Here is a 16,318-nt window from a genome sequence, read left to right on the forward strand (position 1 = left end):
CTTTCTCCGTACATCTAACCTATTTCCTTTAGACACTGTTATTTCTTTACTCCAACGTAAATGAAAAAGGATTTCAATTTTCTCTTGCGTCAAGCAACCCATAGCGAAACGTTTGTTGATGAATTGATAGATAACCTTTTACAGTAGTAAGAAACGTATTTCTTCACGTTTCGAAATTCATTTGAGTTGTTATTGAATCCTGGAATCTTCATGAATAAAAGTTTGACGTTTTATTAAAATTCTTAGTATGTAATATGATTTTGTAAATAAATTAAATACTTAACGACATCAAATTTAACATATAATAGAAAAAAATGTCGAGTGACTAGCAAGAAATTTGTTTTTTGTGTTGTTCATACAAAGAAAATCATTTAGCACTTAAACTACCAGACAGGTCAAAATGACCCATTCCTGATGTCTTCTTTCCGCAATTATTAAGAAGATAACAGATGTTTCTCTGAAAAATGATTAACATTAAAACTAGGGTACGGGTCAAATTGACCAACTTCAGAATTTTCATTTTTCAAGTATTTCAATTTTTAAAAGCGTTTTTTGGAAGCTTTATTCGAGTATTTGTAGAGATATAAAACTAGAACACCCTTCGAATCACAAGAAACGTATTGTTCTAATTTTCATAAGATATTGGAAATAAGTCATTCTAATTGCTCGATAGTTTTAGTGCTAAAGAAATTGATTTAGCAGTACGAAAACTGAATAGTAAATTAATTAAAATCTCAATACATGCACGCTTGGAGTTTCTATAAAGGAATTTCGAAAAGTCAATTTAATTGCTCGGTAGTTTTAGTGTTAAAGAAAGTAGCAGCATTTAGCAGACCCAGTATGTTCTATGGAAACTGGTCTCATTGGATTACAGATTCTTACGTATTTATAGGAAATTCGAAATTAGAAAATTGCACAGAATACACACGATACAGGAAAATATATAAAATATCCAAAGTGTAATGCTATTTATAATATCTATTACGAGAAACAATTATCTGTTATAAATCATTTATTATAGGTAAAAATTAAGTGCTTGTCATTCACATTTTTAATGAATACATGTACATTATTTATATTCTCAAAACAGCATCAGTTAATCTTGTTTCAAACTGTATGGTAAGAAAGTAAGGACAGTAAGGGTAATGAAGTTTTTATTAAGTTACTGCATCCGAAGGTTTAGGTTAAACCCAGATTTGATTAAAGTTAAGTCTGGATTATACGAAGGTAATATACATTTGGTTAGATGCGGGTTTAGTCTATTTGGGTCAAGCATTGTGTCGTTGCGACGCGTCGCGTAAGTACATCGCTGGCTTGGACCACAACAGAAAATTGGTTAAGATACAGAATCTTTTACGAGACTTTGCAGAATGCCTAAGTGTTAAGTTGAAAGTAATGTTTCGTTTAAGTAACGGTAAAGTAAAATTGATTCGAGCGTAAAATCAAGTTGACAAAGCGTGATAGTATGTACTTATTTACAGTGGCGTTCAAAAATTCCCCGCCAGATCGTTTTTGGAATTGAATCCAGATCACATTAATGTTCCGTTCTCATTAATGCAAAGGGTATGGTCACAAAATATTAAGTGTAACATGTTAAATACTATGCATTAAACTATTATTATAATAGAAAGCAAGCATGATTTTTTTTAAACACTCCGGCCGAAAACCGTTGAACATGAACTGTTTATTTCTAAAACAAAAATGTATAAAAAACAGATGGTGTTGACTTTTTTACAGTACCCTCTCATGCAATATGTCCTTTATATGTTACAATAATAGAAAGGTCTTAAAGACTTTATTGCGTATGAAAAGTTCCAAAAGCGATCTAGCCAGGAACTTTTGAACGTCACTGCATATAAGAGTAACCGAATACACAAATAGTATTGTAATTGTCTACAGTCTGTTTACAAATTTTTATGAGAAGAGTGTTGAAAATTAAACGTGAATTATAAAGGAAATGAAAGAAGATTTAGATTGTAGTTAAAGATTAAAGTTGGCTTAACGTAAAGAGTTTGTTTAAAATACGATTGGAGATTTGCGAAGTAATAGTTACTTTAAAAATTGGAAGGAGACTGGACTCGTCCCAGAAGAGTAAAATCCTTGTTTGATAATCGAAAGAAGACTCACTTTACTTCTAAAAGAATAGAACTAACTATGTATGCACATGCGCGTGGATAATCTATTTTTTCACTATTGAATTTCTCATTTTCTGACTCTAGATAAAATCTTAAGATGAGGATGTATAGGATAAATGCACATCGAAAATATAAAAATTTGTAATCAAGGAAGATACGTTTAATTTCGATCAATATGCATACTTTTATTATTTGATGATGTTATATAGGTGTTGTAAATAATCAATCAAATAAGGATTTACTCATTATTCGAAGATCATTGCTGTTTTATACATTATTATTTAACTTTTTTTACATTCGCACATAGAATCCATTTTTTTAGTCGTTAAATCCTAAAATTTATCATTAAGCTGTTAATTACGACGCAAAATGAAATGCTCTTAATACACGTACTTTACAGAAACACAAATTTATCGTTTAATAACTTGCACGTTGAATTCATTAAATTTACTTGTAATTAATTTTTTGACAGATTTTTAATATCTACATCTAAATACATTTAATTTTGCAATGTATTTCTTACTTTAATTAATTAACCATCGATGCAAATATATAAAAAATTGTACAGGTATGTCATACCAATTAATACCTACTTATTCAAAATTATTACAATTATTCGGGTAAATACAGATAAACTATGTGGATTGATAGGAAAAATAATATTCTATATGTAACAAAGAACTGTTGTTCAGATTATTTATTCAACTAACAAGAATTAATTCGTCCATTTATCTTAGATAAACGTTAATTCGGAACAATTCGAATAATGCCAAACTGGTATTTAGTTGTGAATTATAGGGTACCAGGATTATATCCTGACTTAGTGATCGGTATTTCAGTTTACGACGGAGTATGTAGTCGGCAAATCTTGTTAATCCCTGTATCGAGGGTTGCTGTCAGCTGTAGCTATTCAATATTATAATTCCTGTGATAGAACATGAAGAATATATGTACATTGTCCATTTACTGGTTAGAATGATGCTGTATTTGATTTAATTTGTTGTTTACGTGTCTGTCTTGAAGCGAATCGTGTATAAAATATATTTGAATACTCTATCTACGTTTTATCTGGAAAATTTCCATGCCTGCCTGTAGACACAATTGAGCCACTCGTTGGACAAATCGATTAACTTGACAAAACAAAAAGTAAAGAGAAGTGATGCGACAGTTGTATATTGATTTTGAAAATTTCCCTTTAAATGTAAAATCGAATCATCATAATAGAATGTATTCTATTTGATTAAGACAGATACAGTTTCAACTTGGAATAAGTAAATAATAATTATTAATAATGGAGATTCAGGCTTATATTAAAATAAAATAGTAGGTTATGAATGTGTTTGTTCAATTGGTGATGTTATCGTCTGAACTAAAATTTATATCGTAATATCGAATACAAATATTTTTTATTTTCCGAAACACCACTTTAAAAATTAAATTATTAAAAATAAATAAAGTCTGTGCAATGTCTTACATGTGAGTATACATGTTCAAACACGTGGTTCTGATTAATTCCAGATTAAATATAAAATGACTCCGAACAAAGTTCAAGTGCCAAACTTGAATTAAAACTACTACTAGTTAGATCTAGATTAGATACGAGTTAAAACTAATTAAATAAGTCTGTGTTTCACGTAGAATAAGATTAATTTAGTTCGATCTAGTAACTATATCAATGCCTTCAAAATAATTCTTCGAAAATCATTCTTATGGATTAAGAAATAAGTTGTAGTACAAATTTCCTCAAACTCCATTTTTTACTCTACAATACAATTAAAAAAATAATTAAAAAAAGAAAATTACGAACATTCTATCAGAAGAACACCAATTGTTATTCAACGAAACGTATAATTCATCAGTAAACAATATCAGTTTACAAAGTAATAAATAAAAACCGTTTACGTAATAAGAAAATTTCGTGAAATTCAATTGTAACCATTCGAAGTTTTTCACCAGTCGAAATTCGAAATGGGTCCACGAAATTTATCTCGGCATAAGTACCTAGGTCCCATATAATCAATCCCGAAAGTCACTTACTACCGTTGGCCAGGTTCCAAGGTGTAGTGAAGCGTTGAATTCTCTGACATTTCTAAACCAACAAGTTAAATGTCCCGACACTTCCCTATTGGGACCAACAACTCGGTGTCTCCATCCGTATCCTCGGGGGAACCTCGGGACTCACTAATTACTGTTCGAATAGCGACCGTGTAGACTAATCACAGTGATCAACTCTCCGCGAAGGAATGCGCGAGGAGAAAGGGATGGCCGGCGCCGTCGATAGTTGCCCTTAATAACCGATCAATTTACAAATGTTCGAATCATCCGGATTCAATCGATGCAGAAAACGCGATTGAGATTCGTTCCATTACCGTTCCGATTTCGACGCAACCCAGCCCATTTGCATTCCACCGTTTGCGATACGATGAGCCCGCTGCCACTGCCGATAACCTCATACTTCAGATTATTGTTCGGATTAATTTTCGATTCCGGCCTGTATCCCGGACACTGTCCGCAGACAGAATTTCGTTGAATAATTACCGTCATTCATTTGACACGACAAGAATCTTGTTCCACTGATTAACTGGTTAATTGAAATTGATTTAACCGTGTCGTAAGCTTGACAACAGAAATAGTGTGGGTCTATTTTGAGTTTCTATTTTTGATAATTACTCGAGAATAATTGAAAATGCAGGGATGATCTTTGAGAAGTTATTCAATAAATTGATTTTGTGATATTTAAAATGAAATATGAGAAGATTAAGATATTACAAGAAAGATATAAGAAAGTACAAAATGTTTAAATGTCAGTCACATAGGTCTAAGTACATTGATAAGTCTTAACTCTTTGCAGTCGAAAATTTTCCACTGGAAATATTCTGTTTTTCGAAATAAATATGAATAAATCAAGAAAGAAAGCTATTTCATTCTAATATTTCGCATATCATTGCATTATGTGAAGCTTAATACTAAATATGACTTTATAATTTTGCTACATTGAATCTAGTGGTAATGGAGAGTCACCTTTCGAGTGCAAGGAATTAATAATTTAAGACCAAGCAAGAAATTTAAACATCTCAATGTAACTTGTTTGTTAGTTAAAATTAGCTAGATTTAATATTTTATATAAAACGAGTAACGATGAGTAATGTACTCAACGTTCAAAAGTCTCGTGGCAATCAACGTATTAACCCTTCAATTTCTAGAGACATCGTTTTGAAACCACATATTTTAGTATTAATAAAGTGCGAACCCAACAATATAAGATATAAAATCGATATAATAATCGCCCTTTCTATTTTTGACCATTACAATAGCATTTCTTTATCAAAATATTTATTCTTCTTAACACTTAACTTACGTGACACGCAGATTTACGTATTGTGACGCTAACTTAATGTTTTTCAAAACACCATCCTACTAAGAAGTGCTAAACATGAAAATAAGTAACTTATCGAAATTATAATAATAATGATACTAATTTAATAAAACAGTAATGATTTAAGGACATGCATACAGGTTTATATCATTTCTTCAATAATTTCTGGAACTGAAGAAGACAAAAACCACACGTTCGTTAATGCCTTGCCTTACAATAACGTGTCAAACTTGTGGTAAAGGTTTTAAACAAAATTTAACAAACATAAATATTATCGTATTTTTATGAATTCAAATTAAACATTATTCTTTTGCTATGAATTATTACATTTCAAGCGAAACACTGACACAGAATAAGCCTAAAATGTTTTTTATTTCCAATGAAGTATTAAGAATAAAGTAGTTGTATCGATCATAGTGGAGAAATAAATCATAAAGCAACAGGTTAAGTGTTAAAAATAAGTTAGGTAACGTATATTGTGCAAATAAATGCATTTTCCCTAAAAGCGTTTATGTAAGACCTAAACGGTTAAGGAGGAAAATGGTTAAGTCGGAAATTATGAAGAGCGGTCAAAAAGGCGAGCGGATCGTGGTATGTTCCTTTGCATTGCCAGAGCAGCGCCATAAAAAAAAAGAAGGTGAGTAACCGGCGAACATGCAATTTCGACGATCGCGGTGGCTGCGGGTCAATCACCGGACCGCGATATTGCTTATCGATTCTCCGAGATTGATTGACGTGCCTCCAAGGCCGAATTGCTGTGTTCATCCCCCCGTCTTTTCCTGTCGAACCCCAATGGTTTTCCCGCTGTCTTCTCCCACCAGTCCTCACTCTATTTGTATCCCAATTTCTTTTGCCCCTTTTGTCATATTCCACTGATAGTTTCACCGGTGTTCATTATTTGAGCTCAATTCATCATTTCGGGATAATTTTCATGTTAATTATCGATTATACAACGCGAAGATTAGCTGCTAATAAATAATTTATATGATGATAGCATTTACACGTGAATCATTGAACGGTATTACATAAGATTCCATTGTTTGAGTTCAAATGATGTCTTCCACAGGTAATTCAAACATGCAATGGAGGTAAAAGTGGGTTGTAGTTCTTTATTCTGTGAAACGTTACGTTACTCTAGTATATCTACAAAAACAATGTGCTTCATTATTTCATTGAAGTTTGTTTTCAATTGTTGACACATAATTTCCAATGAATAATTCGCTCCTAGTTTTCAACTCATCCATTAATGTTGCTTATGAATTAAAACTTATTAAATAATTTAGTCATATACGTAGATTATTGAAGAATATTATACGGTAATTAATTGATTGACTTTGAAATTAATTGAAATCTAGGATCAAACGGATTGAAATCAAATTTGTCGAAAAAGTATATTATAGTTTTCTACTATATGTAATGCCTTGTTATATTATTATTATTGTAAAGACAACATAATTTTCATTAGTTAATTGAAGTTCGTTCTGAACTAACGTCTTTCAAAGTATTTCAAAGTTAGATAAACTCACGTAGCTCGCAGGATCGTTGGTCAACTTAGGAAAGGTGAATAGAAAAAAAAACATGAAAAACAAGGATTTAAAAACTGCATGATCCGCTGTTGGTTATCTGTAACGGTGTGAACGAGTTACAAGAATAGACTGAACGCTTTGTGAACTATCGTGACCCAAGTCGACTGTCTTACCGACCTGGAAATTGAAGACTGATTATAGCGTCCTCTTTTTATGGACGACAGTCAGATGAAGAACTATTTACTGAAACGGTAATGTAAAAAAGCTATAAAAATCAAAGGAGATATTTACGTGAGCGTAAATGAATATTGAATGAATAAAAGAAATTATTGCGTTAGATAAATTCAGATAAACTCAAAAAATAACATTTTTTAAAGATATTTTTCAAAAGAATCAATTAATAATTGTGTTTCGAGGAATTTTATGCAACGCTTGAATTAATGTTCATTTTACATCATCATACAACGATTTTCTACTTCGCCCTTACCAAAGAGAAATTTAATCTTTTGGTGAAACTTTATTATAATAATATTTTCACACCACTAGCACCATTTGAACAGAAAATTCATTAACATGTTGAACGTCGCACGATTCCATGGAGCAATATACACGAAATGGACAAAATCAAATATTAAATCATTTGATTGAATTGTATTATTATTACACCGTCATCTAGCTGAATGTCACCGTATTAGATAGCATTATTTATAATGTAGAAATGTTTTCAAATAATCATCGTTTGATTGAGCGGACTATGATAATTCGATTTGGTTGGGAGTCATCGGTGACCCCCATGGCATTCAACGTGTTAAAATGTTAGAATTGTTTCATAATTAAAGGTAGATATGTAGACTACTTCAATTATCTTGTATCAATAGTTGATACAATTATTGTAACAATCTATGTTCTTTTCATTTGTAAATTCAATCCTTACTGATTATTTCCTAAAAAAGCAGTGAAAGCTTAAAAATCTAGTTTGGTGTTCTAATTCTCTTAGTTTTCATTTAAATACATTTCAATTCATGTTTTGATTGATGAAATATAACATTATAAGGTGGATAACGCTGTCACAAAATTCGGTATAATGCACACAGAGGGACATAATGATAAACCACACAAAGTACATTTTTCCGTGTAGTGGACTTCAGAGTCTGGATGGAAAAGCGCATCGACAAAGGGGTTCATGGTTCCTTTCTATTTATTCTGTCGCATATCAAGGGCTCGTATAAAGAGGATTGAGCGCTCCGGGCGATCCACGAGGACAAGGTAAAGGTAAGGAAACCACGAGGGATGAAATAAGGGGCTGGCGACCTCGAACGGGGAGGGAAGGAATGGTGTAAGAACCGATAGAAAAGCAAGACGTCGTAGAAATGAAAAATAGTTGGCGGCATCGTGGCAAAAGTAACCACCAGCTCGTAGCTACAGATAAGGGAAAATAACGAGGCCGACAGCCGTGCGGAAGAGAACTAATTCGGCGCATATTTCACACACGTCCGCTTTACGGACGCTAAGTATAGGTAAGCACGCCCGTTCCACGGGATAAAGGAATTAATTGCGTTGCCCCGGTTCCCATCTGTCTTTTTCTTTCCGCTCGGAACCTTTTCACCCCCTTCTCGCTAATTCACTCTCAATAATTCGTGTTATAACTAGGTCTGTACGGGGTGTTCAGGAAATTTAGATGACACACGTTGGGTGTTATCAAATTTTGCTTTGTATAGGAAAAGGTTTTTCAAATTTTCACCCCTTCTCGCTAATTGACTGTCAATAATTCGTGTCATAGTTAGGTCTATACTGAATGTTCACGAAATTTAGATGACTCTCGTTACGTATTATCAAATTTTGCTTTATATAGTGAGACATTCTTAAAATTATCAATTCTTCTCGTTAATTCACTCTCAATAATTCATGTAATAACTACATAGGTCTACACAGGATGTTCATGAAATCTAGATCATCCACGTGCGATATTTGAAACTTTGCTTCATACAATATACAATAAATCTGTTTTGTAGATAATATAAGATTAGTTTTATATAAAATCGTTTTAAAGTTTATACAACTGACTGCGTGAATAAAAAAGTAACTAAAGAGTGTGGAAGTGTTTGAAAGAAATAGATGCAAAGGATATCTCAGAAATAATAAATAAAGTTATTCTGAATTTAATTATTGTAGTAACTCCAATACGGTTTCCGATTTGCTTATTATTGGGGATTTTCTTATACTTTTCTTAAATTCAAAAATGTTCTTAATAAAATGAAAACGCAACTAAACCGTACAGGACTAAATAAATTTAATGATGCTAAGAAGATGAATGTTTGATTCGGTTGAAAAAGAGCCGAAGAGTGCAGCAAAGTTAATGTAGCGTTCTAGAATAATTTATACGTTTATAATTTGTTCGGCAGTAATTTAATACTAATTGTGCCTTGTTAAAGAACTATTCTGAGTAACTGAAATTCTTCATATTTTCCACTTCAGAAATAATATTTAAAGAAATTTCCTCCTCTGTCAAACGTAAAACAGGTATAAAATAAATATTTTTTAAATACACTTATTACTTTATATTTGTTTTGTAATGATTATTTTTTGACAAAATTCGACGAAGATGTTTTTAAGGAATATTATTTAGTCAATATGTTCATCGAATTTATAATATTAGAAATCATTGTAGAACAAAGGGCCTGCGTGACAGACTAACCCAATGGAACTTGCATTCCTACATGTTACACATTCGTGATGGAGCGGAAACATACAGTGTTCTCCGGTGAAACTTTCTTACGATGATTAACGACTGCTATAAATTCAAAGTTTCTCCATTGGATTTATATCCATTGGTTCACTGCTCCCTGCAAGAACTCGAAGAACCACGGGTCAGAAAACAAGTAATTAGTAGTAGTACTTTAACTTTGTCGAATGAATGTCTTGATTCATCCTTAATTGCTGGATTTGCTCACATATTATACGCCCTAGGCATAATTAAAATAATTATATTGTTAATATTGACGGAAATTCTCATATCTCAGTATAGAAGTGTAAAAATTGAAATGTATATTTTATTATGTTCATATCTTCCATGACTGTATAACAATGATAAATGTATATAAATACAATATTTATAATATAATGTTTACATGTATTATCATCAGCTATAAAGTGACAATGAAAATTTGTGTATATTTTGGAAAATAACTATTTTTAAAGAAGTGTCAGTAAACATAACTTTTATTTTTTGGCATAACTATTTAATTACTAGTGCAATTTTTCATACCATTAATAGAGATATTAGTATTTCAGATATTTTAGTGCAGAACAGTTAGAGTTTGAAAAGATTAAAAAAATAAAAAATCTATACTTTAATTTATTTTAGTTGACTTTATTTCTAAATTACGAACTCCATTTTCGAAAAAGTCGAGTACGAACGCGTTCTGTCGGTAGTTAACCAAATGCATGTGCATTCGCGGAATTTTGAAACTTCCACGAGATTGAAGTTTTTAACGAAAAAATTTTATTCCACAGTTTTTTCCTATTTTTTCATGCAGAATAACTTTCTATCGATTATACTACACACTTTCATTCGAGCTATCCAAGTGCATACGTACTCCAGAAATGTTCGATTTTCAGTTTCTTAAAAAGGAGCTGCCAGATATAAAATTACACTATATAGTTTTTTCTTATTTTTCTGAATTAATCATAACAAAAGCTTTATAAAGCATATTATAACTTCTTACAATGAAAATGTATTGTTCATAGATGAATCGTACAGTATTACATATTTTCTACGATAACATAAAATACATTGATCGTTTCAGTGAAATTGGCGTTATATAACAAATTTCAACATTATTGAATTTAACATTAACACTAGTTAATACTTAATAATTTAATAAAATGAATACACACATCCACGAAAAATTACAAGAGTATGTTCTCTTCTTCAATTTTCGCTGATATTCCGCCAATTACAATTACGCGAGTGACACCATTCATTCCCAAAACAACTTAAGATATTCGTTACCTTTGGTAACATAAGAATAAGAAGATTAAAATCAGTCACTCCAACCGATAGTTCCAGCATTAAACGTAAAATGTCACGTGTGAAGCACTATTGAAACCATTTTATTTACTTCCTCGCGTGGAATCACCTTTTTATTTGTACCACAAATTGACGACACGTCCTCCATTGTTCGCCACGGCCGCGCGCACAGAAACTGTTGACACGAAATAAATCCCTCCTCCCGTTTATTGACGTTAAAATCAATGTTCACGCGACTGAAATAATTACGGCTGTCGGGAGGGCATGTAGGAAAGGTAACTGGCTCTACGATCCGGCGATCAGTAGTTCGAGTCACGTTTTCGAGGTATTCTTTTCGGCTCGGATCAATGATCGACGGAGTCGGCCGGCAGTTCACGGACATTTACCATTTCCGCGTCGAATAAAGGGATTGATAGTATTGCGGTGCATCTCGTCCGTTGGCGATTTTAATTAACGGTCGTTGCGGTTTAAAGGAACAAGCACCCGGGACTGGTCATATCTCCCGGGACGTTTACGTCGATGGGGGATAGACAGGTGCGTTTACGGGTACCGAGTTTTAATTAATGCGCCACTCTTTCACACAGCTCGACCTATTGTTCGATGGAAACGCCAGCTACTCGGACCACGCTGGACTACATATTTTTTACTTTGACTCAGCTGACAGGAACGTTTCATCTTTTAACACTAAACGTACCGGCAATTTCTATATACTTAGTTCTATCGTAACCAGTCAAATAACAGGCTGCAAAAGTAAGGTAAACAAGTTAGATGATGAATTTTTCTTAATGGAAATGGGAACGAAACTATATGTTGTCGTAATGGCGACTACGAGGTTCGATATCTACAACTGAAAATTGCAAATGAATAATTTAATTCTTCAACTAACAAGAGATTGACATATGGTTTTTTAAAAGTATTTAACCTGTTAACTGTGGAATTTGGTTAAAAAAGTCTCTCGTTTTGCGCGCAATAAAATGAAAAAATTAAAAGTGTACTCGTCAAACGCAAGGTACTCGTCAAACGACGATTTATTTTATTTTTTCATTTATCTGCAAAAATAACGAATTCATGGTTGAACAAATTGGTATCATTTCAAGCTTTAAGGTGACGTGTATACTCGTCAAACGCAGTTAACTAGTCAATTTATATATTTAAAATACAATTATTAAATTAATGTTTTTAATCATATTTCATTTTGATTTAATTGATGATAATTATGATTAATTCGCATTTAAATCATTTCTTATGTTTATATTTGTTAAAAATGAAATTTGGGTGGAGTAGTTTCGTGGTATAGAGTTATACGTACGTATCATTGTTACTGCTACAACTGGCTTATCCATCAAAAAGGATGAATAGCGCAGAGTATATGACAATTCTACAAAACAATATGTTACCGTTACGCCTAGTACACGATACAGTTGAATGGACATTTCAACAACGCAATGCTAGCATACATAGAACTCTAGGAGTGATAGCATGATTTCGAACAAACCCCATTAATATTACTAAATGGGCAGCATGTTCGCCTAATCAGAATTGCATGAAACATATCTGGGGTATTACTGTTAAGCAAGTAGAGGATCGTGAGTTTCTAAGTGCAATAGAGATAAAAATATCTTATAAGCTCAACATAATAAAATTAATGAAGAGATTGTTCAAAAATTCCTGTTTCATAATTATAAATCCTATTTCTTAATATATATCGAAATATATGAATAGATATAGTAAAAAAAATAATGCACCGAAAAATAGCGGAAACTCGTCGAATATAATGGGAAATAAGTAATATAATAAGGTTTAATTATAAATTTTAATGCAATGGAACTCGTCTTTAACTTTTGTGGTCTTATTGCGAAACTGATTTGATACTTCATTGCATTTTGATAATTACATATATGTACTACACCAATTTTTACTATAGTTATTTAATTAATCAATTATTAATTTATGTAATACAAGGTTTATGTAAAACAACATTTCTTCATTGAAACACCAAAAAGGCTGAAGTTATACAAAAATTGATTTTTATTGTCAATCATTATAATTTAATAATATTTTACATTTTATTACGTTCCTCGCATTCGAATTTGATTCGAAAGCTTGAAAATCCTTTATCTAGTAATCAATATCTAGAGTAAATTCTCGTTATAGCCGTTTAGATTTGTCCTTCCGTTTTCTTTAAATTTCTTTTAGATTTTGTTATTTCAGATCATTTTATTGGATTCAGTTGCTGTGATATCAACGTTATCGTATCAAGTTCGTTCTCATTTTAAGGTCACGTGATTTGTTGGATGCTTACAAATATTTGTTGTAATAAGACCAAGTAGGTGAGAAGGTCATAAATTGATGATGCACCCAGTGACGGATCTTCAAGCACTTTAGGTGTGAACACGGCGGGAAGTTTCAGTGGCTTGATGTTCGAGACTTTTCGAGCGTCTGCGAGGAAAAGCCTGCTCGAGCAGCTTAATGTTCGAATCGGCTTGAATGTTTGAATCACTATCTGTGTTTTGGCCTTCTCCTACGGTTCTGAGACCACAAGGAACCGAGAGTTTGGTGACAGTGACAACACGCATACATATTAATGAAAATTGCAACTTTTTTACTTCTTAGTTTATTGCACTGAAAGTTTAAGGTACTGGTTATTGAAATCATTCACAGTGTTTTTAATAATATACAAATCGAGTTAGTATAACGAAATATTGCTTATTAACATATTTACGATTATATGGATCATATACATAGGTATCAGTCATGAAAATTGCGAATAAGAAGTCAACTATTTAACTAAGTTTACTTTTGAAAGGGTAACTACAATTTTCTTACTCCTAGAATAAGATTTAATTTTTCAATGGAAAAGGAAGAAATTATTGGTAAAAACCTAATATGATACGTAACATTTATAAATAAAGAAAATTTCTTAAGGTATCAAGTCATCAATTAAACTGTTTAGTAGATATCTAATTAACAGTGTTTCATAACAAATTGTTTGTTTTATTTTTTTATTCTAAAAAGGGATAAATCACCTGTGGTTAAAAACAATTTATTGCAAGTGGAATGTTTACAAAAATCATGTTTCCTTGTAAATTTAGATTTCGATATCTAAACGTTAAATATGTTAATTTTTCAATGGTAGTATTTAAATTTATTTTGACCTACATTTTCAAACCTTTTTTTACTTTTTCACTTTCTAAAATTTAGATTTAGATTTAGATTTAATAAGAAAATTTAGATTTAGATTTAATAAGGAAATTTAGATTTAGATTTAATAAGAAAATTTAGATTTAGATTTAATAAGAAAATTAAAATATTTCGTAGGAATAGTGTTAAACAAATATCTTAAAAAATTGATAGCTGTGAATTTGAACGATTTAAGGCTTCGACATCTATGAAGTTGTCAAAAACATTTATCTTCCAGATGTTCAAACTTGCGCGATTGAATTCAAGTTTGGACTCATTTTTGTATGAAACGTGTCAAACAGGTCAGACATACTTCTACTTCAAGAGGTTTAAACATGTATGAATAGCGAGCTGCTCGAAAAATATTCAACTATCTGGAGCCTCATATAGGTTCCAACACGTTCGAATGGTTTGAATATTCATCTAGTATACTTTGAAAAAGACACTTTAGTGTTATGCAAATTACATTTTACAACATTTTTATTTTTCAGAGTTTCCTATTGAAAAATGTTCGTCATTCTTTCGGAAAAAATTGTATCATTTCTCGTTGTACCATTATTTTCTAATATATCTCAAAATATTTGGTATCTTTGTTATAAAACTATTCAAAAGACTATTTTTCGTGATAAAGAGACCAATTATAACGATTTTAGTTGAAGTAATGATTTTTGAAAATATAATATCGATCATAATTTACATATTAATTTGTAAAAATGATACATTTTTAAATTTTTAACATATTGATTTGAATACTTGATTATCAATAAAAATTATACATTATTCGAACTGTTTAATAAAAATGTATATATAAGATTATTCAGTCAATAAACTGAACGAGTCTTTATTAGTGGAATACCTCATTCTGATAATAAGCATTCATTATTCATTGGAAAATTATTCAATCAAATAACAATGCAAATAATTTTGACGAGTATCCATTGATTCGTACATTTTTCCGATATAATTCTCCAATGGCTACTTCCGTTCCAGTGGGAAGATTACTTAATTTGCATGGATGATTAATTTATCTGAGAGTAATAGGTTTCCAGATCCATTCAAGATGTAAAAAAAATTCACTGTAAAAGTCGATATAAAGAGGATCATACAACAATGTACAAAGAAAAATAATGTACAGAATGAAATCGGCTAAATTATTACCATAATAAATTCTTATTAACATAATTTTATCCACAATTTTATTGGTTACTCCTACTACTTCTTATCTGTTACAAAGACAGGAATAAAATTTTGCCTACCATTGTTATGGACAATAAAAGAGCAGCGATATGAACTATATTTTATAACAACATAAAATGTTCTAATTGTTGTGACTTATAGTTCATTCATGCTTTTACACAGAAGATAAAAGTTTGGAACCAGTTGCTATTTCTCAATGTAACGACGTTAAACATGATTATAACATCTTGAAACTCTTAATTTCTCTGCTGTAGATAATAAAATTTATAATATTTATGATTCAGTGTTTAAACAACGAAATTTGAAATAATTTTATCGTTATTAATATTACTGTTATTATTGTTTGTACATTCAGCTGTTACTAACATGAAATAGAATTACGTAAATCAGTATTTATGGTTTTCACTTGCATACATTCAATCAAAAACCAGAAATGAATAAAACATTCTTAACTGTTGATTTTATAAAATTAAAGTTGTAGATGAAATCCTTAAGGTTTATGTTTATCTAATTATTGTATCGTGTTTTGTCTCTCGTTTCAATTTCAAAATGTTATCGTGTTTTTAATGTAAAATTTATTTCGCATTAAGAATACCTCTTACTCACCTTTTCCCCGCTATCGCTGGGTAGATAGAACGTCAGAACCGTAAGAAAAGAAATTCCCATACACGGAATAATAATGTTCACAGTGTAAAAAAGCGTTTTTCTTCTCATCGTTATATTAAAGGTTATATCCAGGTACGGCTCGTCGCAGCAGGTGTAAAATTTTTCGTTTCTAAGACAGAGGAAATCATAAAAATTGCAATTAGCCTTTGTTGATTAAGTTTAAATAAAAATGAGAGTGGAATATGATAGACAGAATTGGGAAAAACTG

At 31.3% G+C, this 16,318-nt stretch overlaps 1 protein-coding gene across 9 annotated transcripts in view; it reads right to left on the minus strand.

The window, feature by feature from the left end:
- Window positions 1-16,318, minus strand: part of nAChRalpha4 (nicotinic acetylcholine receptor alpha4) — a 252,998-nt gene that overhangs the window by 45,621 nt on the left and 191,059 nt on the right. For all 9 annotated transcript variants that reach the window (XM_076370226.1, XM_076370236.1, XM_031988358.2 and 6 more), the window contains one exon: window positions 16,051-16,219. In XM_076370226.1, coding sequence (XP_076226341.1) covers window positions 16,051-16,219 — 169 coding nt within the window. The remainder of the gene's footprint in view (window positions 1-16,050; window positions 16,220-16,318) is intronic.

The sequence above is a fragment of the Nomia melanderi genome, chromosome 1, assembly GCF_051020985.1.
Source record: "Nomia melanderi isolate GNS246 chromosome 1, iyNomMela1, whole genome shotgun sequence".
In the NCBI taxonomy this organism is placed as follows: Eukaryota; Metazoa; Arthropoda; class Insecta; order Hymenoptera; family Halictidae; genus Nomia; species Nomia melanderi.